The 10233-nt window shown below is 36.7% G+C and overlaps 1 protein-coding gene across 4 annotated transcripts; it reads left to right on the forward strand.

The window, feature by feature from the left end:
* The first annotated feature begins 232 nt into the window (after window positions 1–232).
* LOC7493517 (zinc finger protein BRUTUS) lies at window positions 233–9570 on the forward strand. Of its 4 annotated transcripts, XM_024582421.2 has the most exons (14): window positions 233–661; window positions 1051–1260; window positions 2322–2516; window positions 2604–2971; window positions 3438–3666; window positions 3994–4162; window positions 4260–5483; window positions 5622–5790; window positions 5952–6173; window positions 6252–6389; window positions 7509–7743; window positions 7860–7919; window positions 8768–8839; window positions 9350–9570. In XM_024582421.2, the coding sequence occupies exons 1-14, from the start codon at window positions 371–373 to the stop codon at window positions 9488–9490; spliced, it is 3723 nt and encodes a 1240-aa protein (XP_024438189.2). In that variant the 5' UTR covers window positions 233–370; the 3' UTR covers window positions 9491–9570. The 4 variants fall into 4 exon arrangements, with proteins under 4 accessions (XP_024438189.2, XP_052301844.1, XP_052301846.1 ...); XM_052445884.1 differs by lacking the exons at window positions 8768–8839; window positions 9350–9570 and adding an exon at window positions 7996–8231; XM_052445886.1 differs by lacking the exons at window positions 7860–7919; window positions 8768–8839; window positions 9350–9570 and having other exon boundaries at window positions 7612–7743.
* Window positions 9571–10233: the final 663 nt, after the last annotated feature.

Below are 10233 nucleotides of genomic sequence, written 5' to 3' on the forward strand. Positions count from 1 at the left end.
GTCAGGACTCCACTCCTCGAGCTGCTATGTTTGAACTTTTCTTTCAAATTCTGACCGTCTACAGTAAAGCGTAGCATCTCACCCTTCCTCACGTGCCATATCTTTCCCTCACGTGTAACCATTAAAAAAAAAACTAACTCCTGCTTACGTCACTATCCACCGTGTCAACTGGTCTTCCACGTGGCACCAATCCAACTATATAAACCTACCTCCCTTATCAGTAAGCTCCCTTATCAGCCATATCTCCAGTTCTCCACGAACAAAACAGACACAGAGAAAAAAAAACAAAGCAAAACTAACTGCCAAACAAAGATTTAAAATATTATTTAATTTATTTTTTTTCTGTGAGTGGAGAGAGTGATTTTCGAAAATGGCGACGTCGTTACCGGAAATACAGCAGTGTGGAGAGGGAGTAGTTTTGTCAAAATCGGCGAAGAGAGTGGATTCGAAAGGTGGTTTAGAAAGCGAAGAAGAAGACACGAAATCGCCGATTTTGATATTTTTGTACTTTCATAAGGCGATTCGGAATGAGCTTGACACGCTTCACCTATTAACCCTGGCTTTTGCTACCGGTCATCAGACTGTGGAGATTAAACCGCTCTTTCAACGTTACCGGTTTCTCCGCTTGGTTTATAAGTATCACTCTAATGCTGAAGATGAGGTCTGCCTTTTCTGAATCTTTCTTTTCAATTTTTGTTTCGTTTTGTTTGTGTTTACAGTTATTTTGTTTTCTGTTTGGAGGATTATTTTATGTTTTAAAATAAGAAAGAGAGAGCTGAGTAAGAGTATTATTTTAATTTTTGCCTTTTTCGTTTTTGCTGTTTTATATATCCTTTGAATTTTTTTAATAATAACTGTTTAATGTTTTTGTTTGCAGGTATAGTAATTAATTATGATTTAAAGAAAGTACTCTGTGTGTGTGTGTGTGTGTGTAAATAATTGTTATAAGGATAATAACTTCAATTTTTTTGGAAAACTTGTACTGTTGTAGTAGTATACAAATGGTTATATAAAAAAAATAAAGAAAAAGATATTGATTTTGTTTTGCAGGTCATCTTTCCAGCTCTTGATAATCGTGTGAAGAATGTGGCAAACTCGTATTCATTAGAACACAAGGGTGAAAGCAATCTTTTCGATCAATTATTTGAGCTTCTAAATTCTTACACTCAAAATGATGAAAGTTTTCCACGTGAGTTAGCATCCTGTACCGGAGTGCTTCAGACATCACTTAGTCAGCATATGGCCAAGGAAGAGCAGCAGGTGAGGTTTCGTTTTTGCCGTTTATTTACTTTCCGTCTACACAGTTCAATGAGATTACTCTTTATTTATGAGATATGGCATGTAATTGATGAGTAGATATAACTTGCATGTTGAAAAAATAATGTTGTAATTAATACATTAGAGAAGCATTTTTAAGATGTCATGACCTTTTTTTTTTTTTTTTTTCCAGCTGAGGGACTCATTACCTAAATTTCGACTATATATATATAGGTTTAATTCAGCTCTAGCTCGTTGGTTGAAAAATGCTGTCAATTATAGGTTCAGAACTCAATCTTTGTAAATTTTCTCTATCTCAAATCAAAGGATGCTATTCTATTGTTTTGGATAATCTCCTGAATTGCCATATGCTTCTCTAGTTTACATTCTAGCCATTTTACTTGATGCTAGGAGTCTCTTTGTCCACATTTCATGTATGGTTTCGATTTCTTGTTGTTATGGACTTGGCCTGATGGCTGTGCATACAAAGGATGTATTGGGGGGGGGGGGGGGGGGTGCGTACCTTGTGACAGTCAGGTACAATACAATGAAACCATTTGAGAAATAGAATAGGCATGCAGCTGCCATATAATGTGTCAGAGCATTGATGTAATAGTTACATGAAAGGAGGAAAGTTTCATATAGGTAACAATTTAAAAAATATAATATAATGTATCGGGTGCATTAGGACCAAGGGAAGTGTGTGACAGTTTGATCTTGTATAGAAAGTAATGTATCCACTTGTCTTTCTTGTGGATCCTTGTGCATCAATGAGTGGAACTGAATTATCATATATGATTCTTGCCAATCTGGTAGCATGTTGTGAATATGAAATCTCTTCAAAGAAAGGTGAGATCATTTCTCTTCCAGATAGTTTAATTTACCATGTCATTGAAATGCCATAAAGGCAAAACAGATGGCCTTTTAGTAGGAAGGAAATGATTGGGGCAGAGAACGCCTTTGGTTAGGTTACAGCACAATACATAGGTTTTAACAATTATTTATTCCAGACATAAGAATGTTGCAAATATCTATTTTAGTCATTTCACTGTTTGATATGTCAGGTTTTTCCCTTGCTTATTGAGAAGTTCTCAGTCGAAGAGCAGGCATCTCTAGTCTGGCAGTTTATATGCAGCATTCCTGTTAACATGTTGGCTGAGTTTCTGCCTTGGCTTTCATCCTCTATTTCACCAGTTGAATACCAAGACATGCTCAAGTGCCTAAGCATGATAATTCCAAAGGAAAAGCTTCTGCAACAGGCAAGCACTTTTCATCCATCATTTTCCCCCATGTTGGATATATTATGCACAGAATGTGTGGTTGATTAAAATGCTTTCTCAAAATAGGTTATTTTCACCTGGATGGAAGGGAAGAAGAGCACAGATGCAGTTGAAAGTTATGTAGATAATCATGAGGTTTTAAGCCAGAAGGATTCTCCTACAAGCATGTTAATTTTGGAACTGGATAAAGAAAAATGTACCTGTAAGAAATCCAAGACTGGGAAAAGGAAATATTTGGAGCCAAGTAATGAGGATTCTGATACCATGGAAACACATCCAATAGATGAAATTCTTCTTTGGCATAATGCTATTAAGAGGGAGTTAAATGAAATAGCTGACGAGGCTAAGAAGATACAAAGCTCTGGAGATTTTACTAATTTATCAGCATTTGATGAGCGGCTGCAATTCATTGCTGAAGTTTGCATCTTCCACAGGTATTTTTCCTTTCTATTGTTTAACTTTGCAGCTAAAGAGATATTTATTTCCCACCTTTTTCTTTTTTCCTTTTCTTAACTTCGTAATTTTGTCATACCCATTTTATGATCTAGAATTGTTTGTTCCTCTCATAATTGGGAGATATTGTAGTGCATCATTATTCTTAGAATAATGTTTATCTTCATAGTTCGAAATATGCAGAAATAAGCTTGCCTAGGCTTTTATAAAATTTTCATCTGCCACATGGATGCTGTTACATGATAATGGTGTATCTGAAAGACTCCTGGAAAAGGCCCAGAAGCAGAACAACATGCATGCAATTATTCTGTTTCGACATGGATCTGTTGGGCACCATACTGTATTTTCAAATGTTCAACATGCCAATTTTGAACTTTTAAAATGTCTTGTAAATCTTAGTTGTGATTGAACTCTCTGTCTGAAACATTTTTCCTTTTCTGATTACAGTATTGCTGAGGACAAAGTCATATTTCCTGCTGTAGGTGGAGAATTTTCATTCTCAAAAGAGCATGCAGAAGAAGAAACTCAATTTAACGAGTTCAGATGTTTAATTGAAAGCATTCAAAGTGCAGGTGCAAGCTCTAACTCTGTAGCTGATTTTTATGCAAAGCTATGCTCGCATGCTGATCAAATAATAGAAACTATACAAAGGCACTTCCACAATGAGGAAATTCAGGTTAGCTTTCCTTGTTTAGACAATATTTCTTTCAAGGGATGTTTGGCATTTTCACCAAGTCATGCATCAATTTTCCAGTAATACTGAACTAGCATCACTGTGTCTTGTCAAATGGAGCCAGTCATGGGAGTTGGAGGGCTTGATAATGTATGGAGGTGCTTGAGGAAGTTAAAACATAAAATATATCGCCTGGGTCTTAGAAAGATTGTATTAGACACTCTGGTCTTTTAAAGACAAGTCACTGGTGTTGCATGACTAGAAAACTTTAGCGCCAAACATCCCCTTTTGATTCTTCAATTCTGTATGCTAAGCTCCTTGCATGTCTAGGTTCTCCCACTTGCCCGTCAGCACTTTAGCTTCAGAAAACAGAAGGAACTTTTATACCAGAGCTTGTGCATGATGCCTTTGAAAGTGATTGAGCGTGTCTTGCCATGGCTGGTGGGGTTGTTAACAGAACACGAGGCCAGGAATTTCCTAAAAAATATGCAATCAGCAGGTTCCTATATTATGCTTCTTGTAGCCACATATTATGAATACTTTCTATTAAAAAATCAGTATTACATACACAATTCTAATGAGTTACTTCGGTTCAGCTCCAGCAGTAGACACAGCTCTTGTAACTCTTTTTACTGGTTGGGCATGCAAGGGTCGTAGCCAAGGTGTGTGTTTGTCTTCAAGTGTAATTCATTGCTGTCCTGCTGATATTGAGGAAAAAATTGTTCCATCATGCTGTGCGCGTTTGTGTGCGTTTTGTTCAAAGGATAGTCCTGTGTCAATCAGTGAAGGTATCAAAAGGCCACAAAAAAGAAACATCTCAGGATCTTGCAAAAATAGCAATGTCTGCAACCCCATAGAGACTCCGGATGCCCATGAACCATCTTGTTCTGATCGGTCTTGTTGTGTCCCAGGTTTGGGAGTAAACAGCAAAAATCTGGGATTGACTTCTCTTTCCACAACCAAGTCTTTGCGATCATTATCTGTCAAATCCTCTGCTCCAGCCCTTAACTCCAGTCTTTTTGTCTGGGAATCAGATATGGTCTCTTCTGATTTGGGGTATACAGAACGACCGATAGATACTATTTTTAAATTTCATAAAGCCATAAGCAAAGACTTGGAGTATCTTGATGTTGAATCTGGAAACCTCAGTGATTGCGATGAGGCATTTCTTCAGCAGTTCATTGGAAGATTCCGTCTATTATGGGGCTTATACAGAGCTCATAGCAATGCTGAGGATGAAATTGTTTTTCCAGCGTTAGAGTCTAAAGAGGCACTTCATAATGTTAGCCATTCTTATACACTAGACCATAAGCAGGAGGAAGAATTATTTGAAGACATTTCATTTGTCCTTTCTGAGCTTTCACACCTTCATGAAAATTTGCAAAAGTTTCAAGTGATGGAGGACCCAACAGGAAGTACTCTGGAGCATTCTATTGGCCATCTCGATGATTATATGGGAAAGTACAATGAGCTAGCCACTAAGATTCAATGGATGTGCAAATCTATAAGAGTTACTTTAGATCAACATATTAATAGAGAAGAACTTGAGTTGTGGCCATTGTTTGACAGGCATTTTTCAATTCAGGAGCAAGACAGGTTAGTTGGTCGCATAATTGGGACGACGGGGGCTGAAGTACTGCAATCTATGTTGCCTTGGGTTACTTCTGCCCTGACTCAAGATGAACAAAATAAAATGATGGACACATGGAAACAGGCAACAAGAAACACAATGTTTAATGAGTGGCTTAATGAATGCTGGAAAGAAACTTCAGCATCACTTGTGCAGACTGAACCATCAGGAGATACAATTTATAAAGAAGGTATCTCATGCATAAGAGATTTTGGTTTTGCTTGAAATACTTTGAAAAGTCATGTGTATTTGAATTTTTTTAGCAAAGGCATGATTGGTTGCAGGCTAGTGATGAGTATTTCACTAATTTCAGCTTTTCTTATTACAGGCAGAGAGTTTCAAGAAAGTTTAGACCAAAGTGATCTGTTTAAGCCTGGGTGGAAAGATATCTTCCGCATGAATCAAAATGAGCTTGAATCTGAGATTAGAAAGGTTTATAGGGACTCGACTCTTGATCCTAGGAGAAAATCATATCTTGTTCAAAATCTTCTAACAAGGTTATTTTCTGGTGACTATGACATGCTTTATTTTTCTCCAATCTGATACCTTAGCACGTGCTTGGATTTATTTAGTTGCTAGCTCTGTTTTGATCTTTCTTAAAGAAGGCCTTACTTTCCTGATCATGAATTCTACTGTTATGTAAATGGTTTTGTTCTAGCCGCTGGATAGCTGCTCAGCAAAAGTCACCTCAAGAAACTGCAGGGGAAAATTCTACTGCTGCTGATGTAATGGGATGCTTCCCAACATTTCGAGACCCTGAAAAACAAGTATATGGGTGTGAACACTACAAGAGAAGCTGTAAACTTCGGGCTTCTTGTTGTGGTAAGCTGTTTGCTTGCAGATTTTGCCATGACAAAGTTAGTGATCACACTATGGACAGGTAAGGCTTGATATGATTCGTAGCATTTCAGGTTTCAAGTGAATTCTGAATGTATGATGTTTTGTTCAATCACTGTAGAAAAGCAACATTGGAAATGATGTGCATGCGCTGCCTGAAGGTCCAACCAGTAGGGCAAATCTGTGCAACACCAACATGCAATGGTCTTTCAATGGCGAAATATTATTGCAACATATGCAAGTTTTTTGATGATGAAAGGTATGCAATTCTAACTTTTCTATCAATCATTTGTCAAACTCATTAGATTCAATGAATAGAAAGCATTTAAAACTTGTTTTATTATTTTAATGTTGCTTTGGCTTGAGAATGATCAAATAACATGAATAGATAGAGGTCCTTTTCCCTGGTCCAGAAACAGCTTGTTTTCTTTTGTGATGGTTATTTATTGCTTAGATATGTGGAAAGAAACTAAAGAACCTTGGGCGTTTCATCTGCTGTAACTGGAGTTCACATCTACTTGAATATATATATGGTCCAAAAAAGAGTTCCATGTTAAATTCCTAGAATGCCACTTGCCACTTAAATAGATATAGGTCACTCTAAATGTTTGTATAGCTTCAAATTTGCATTATCTTTGTCTATCCTAATTAATCATTTGAATACTGAATTATTATGATGGGTAGTTAACTTCAGCAGCCTATGTGTTGAAACTTGTAGTTTTCTGCTTCTAACTGACATTGGCATCAATCAGGTGCCACAAACCATAAATTTTGCACTTTGTGCATCAGTGTTGGCGCTGACATGCTTTACTTGCTGGGCATCACATGCTAAAGCCATCCATTTCTCCTGACAGGCCAAATTGAATAAGAAATTAATAATCATACTGTGATAAGAAGTCAGATTAGGGAGGATCGGTGTACCATTCCTTGAAGGAATTGAAATGACATTTCAAGAAGTCTAGGGACAGAGAACTGGTATTGCCTAGTCTAACTGGAAAAATTAGAAAAAAAATAAAAAACTTGCAATATGATTTTGATGTAATCATGAAGCTCATTCCTCATGACTAGTCGTGTTCACTAAATTTAGAAATACATATGGGGAAACTGTGTGATATCAAATATTGATGGACATAACATATTTGCATAGCTCAAAAGTAGGTTCTATTTCCTCTGAAAGTCTTGAATATTTACAATGGCATTTCAAGTTGATATAAGCAACTCCTTACTCTGTAGAATTTCTTGAAAACTAAAATTGAGCTGGTTAGTTTGCTTTTGAATGACAACCATCTTATTATTGAACATTTCTATGTTAGCTTTTGTTTCTATTATGGTTTTGTTAGTCATTTTACTTGTGTCATGAATGTATTTCCAACTTCAGGAGTGTATATCATTGCCCATTTTGCAATTTATGCCGTGTTGGGAAGGGTCTTGGTATTGATTTCTTTCATTGCATGACTTGCAACTGTTGTCTGGGGATTAAGTCAGTGAACCACAAGTGCCTGGAGAAAGGTTTAGAAACTAACTGCCCCATTTGCTGCGATTTTTTATTCACATCAAGTGCACCAGTCAGAGCTTTACCTTGTGGCCATTATATGCATTCCTCATGCTTTCAGGTTTTGTATACTCTCTCTTGTTTTCAGTCCATGTTTCTTCCGTTTTTCTTCATATATCTTGATTCGTGCATTTCAGAAAGGTGGCTTATTTTTCTACTCCATCTCATGTTCTGTAGGCATATACTTGCAGTCACTATACTTGTCCAATATGCTGCAAATCCTTGGGAGATATGGCGGTAAGAGTACAATTTCTTGTTATATTTCTGTCGTCAGAGATGTGCATTACCTTGTTCATTGTAATATACTCACCAGGGGCACTTGAGGAGATGACAGTGAAATTGATGATCAGTTGAACTAGAATGCCTTTTACCTAGAGAGGAAGGTTTAGAAATTGGGGATAAACAAACAAGTATTGTTACTTGTCGAGAATTGGATTTCCCCTACCCGTAATTATATATTTTACAGAATTTATCTAGCTTTTCTAGGATGCTTATTGGTGGTTTATTCTTTTGATACCCAAGAAGACTAGAATTTTCAGTTTTCAGTTTGATTTAGCTTTTCCAATGGCTTTATATGGACCACTGGAATGACTGCCATTTGTGGTTTCCTTGTTCTCTTGCTGATTGAAGGAAAGGGTTGGGCAGCTTCTTCCTATCCTCAAGGAAACATTCTTCCCTGTTAGAACAGAAATTCATCGTTAGGATAAATTCCCTTCTAAACAATAAAATTCTCAAGGTAATCGAGGATCTTTTGCACATTCAATAATACCCATTAAAACGTGAACTTCATTCCCTTGGGCAACAAGAAAGATCTAATACACAGTTGACTAGTTTATATGAACTTTCTTGTGGTTCAGGTATCATAATTGTTTTGATGGATTTCATCCAAGCTCAATAGAACTACAAAGTCTATCCTCTCCATCCTGCACAGGATACATCCCATCAGCATTATTTGTTAAATTCTACTGAATCATTAATATAATGATAGGCACAAAATTTTGTCATAGTAGTCTTTCTGTTTACTTAGCTATGAAATGCGTGAAGCATCGTAATGTTATTATAACAATTATTGTAAACCCACCCAGGTTTATTTCGGCATGCTTGATGCATTGTTGGCTGCCGAGGAGCTGCCAGAGGAATACAGGGATCGTTGTCAGGTACACCTACCTCTACAACTGATCTCTCCGGTACTTTGCATTCTAGTGAAAGTCATCATAACGCAGCATTTATTTCTAGTGAAACAAGAAAATATCTCAATTATAGTTTACAGAGCTATTTCTTTCCTTCTTCTTTTATCGATCCAAAAAACAAAAAGAATTCGCTTTAGATTTGTATGGGTTCCCAGAATTATGTGTTCATACGCTATCCACACAAACTTGAAATCTCTTCTCCTTTTCCTCTGCCGGATTTCTCACAAGCGTGCCAGTTTTCCGGTGAAATTTCTTTTTTCCATGAAAGAAGAAATGGGTTTTTCTTAATTCCCGAGGGGATTGCGGCTTTTACTGAGATTAAAACTGACTGAAAGCATTCAACTTGTGCTGCATTACTTGGACAAATTAAAATCTAGCCATCGTTGTTTAATTATCACTAGTCTCATTCAGAAGTGGTTGTTTATCTTCTTGATTATACTCCACGTTGAGACTTCTGATGTTCATATTTTAATGCAGGATATACTGTGCAATGATTGTGATCAAAAGGGGTCTGCACAATTCCACTGGTTATATCACAAGTGTGGATTATGTGGGTCTTATAACACCCGGGTAATCAAGAATGAGGTGACCCATCCCATCTGCACCACTCGTCTCTGACAACTTATTTCTTAAACAAAGAGGTCTAGGCTCAAGTCTGTATATACGTTTATGGCTAATCAATCATTTTTATTTATTTATCCCCCTTGCCAAATAACATAACAAAATAGAGAAATTTGCCAACAAAATAAACTAAAAGGGAATGGTGAAATCAACATGGCCAATCACTGTAGCTCTAGACTCGGTGGTACTATGGATTACGGTTTTGCCTCTTGTAACAACAACATTTGGCCAGTAGGGGGTAAAAGGGTTATTTTATAACTTTTAGTTAATCGGTGAGCGCAGCTGAAGGTAGAAGAAACAGAGCACTAGAGCCAAAGTTAGCAGAAATAGATAAGATCATTTAAATGTTGTTTATGTATATAGATGTCTGTTTGATCAAAGCTTCCTTCTCTTTAAGCTTGCTTGACAGGGCAGGTTTGCTCAAATCATAAGAGGCTTGAACAATTTGTCTTGTCCGAAATCCCAATACAGGGAAGGGATTAGACATTGGATCATCGATACAGCAATTTTTTTAACTATTTCTTTAATCTTCTGGAACACCGTTCTTTTTTCGTTCTTCTATTTTCCAAAAAATAAAAAATAAAATTATTTTAAAAATAGCATGAATCTTGATATCATAATAAATATTAAATATATAGTTTTTGAGACCACAGCGGCGTCGAAAATAACTAAAGCATATGAAAAAATGGATTAATTTTGCCCTACATTCCTGTACCTAATGTTTTGTGTTTAAAAAATCG

Source organism: Populus trichocarpa, chromosome 12, assembly GCF_000002775.5.
Source record: "Populus trichocarpa isolate Nisqually-1 chromosome 12, P.trichocarpa_v4.1, whole genome shotgun sequence".
Taxonomy (NCBI): domain Eukaryota; kingdom Viridiplantae; phylum Streptophyta; class Magnoliopsida; order Malpighiales; family Salicaceae; genus Populus; species Populus trichocarpa.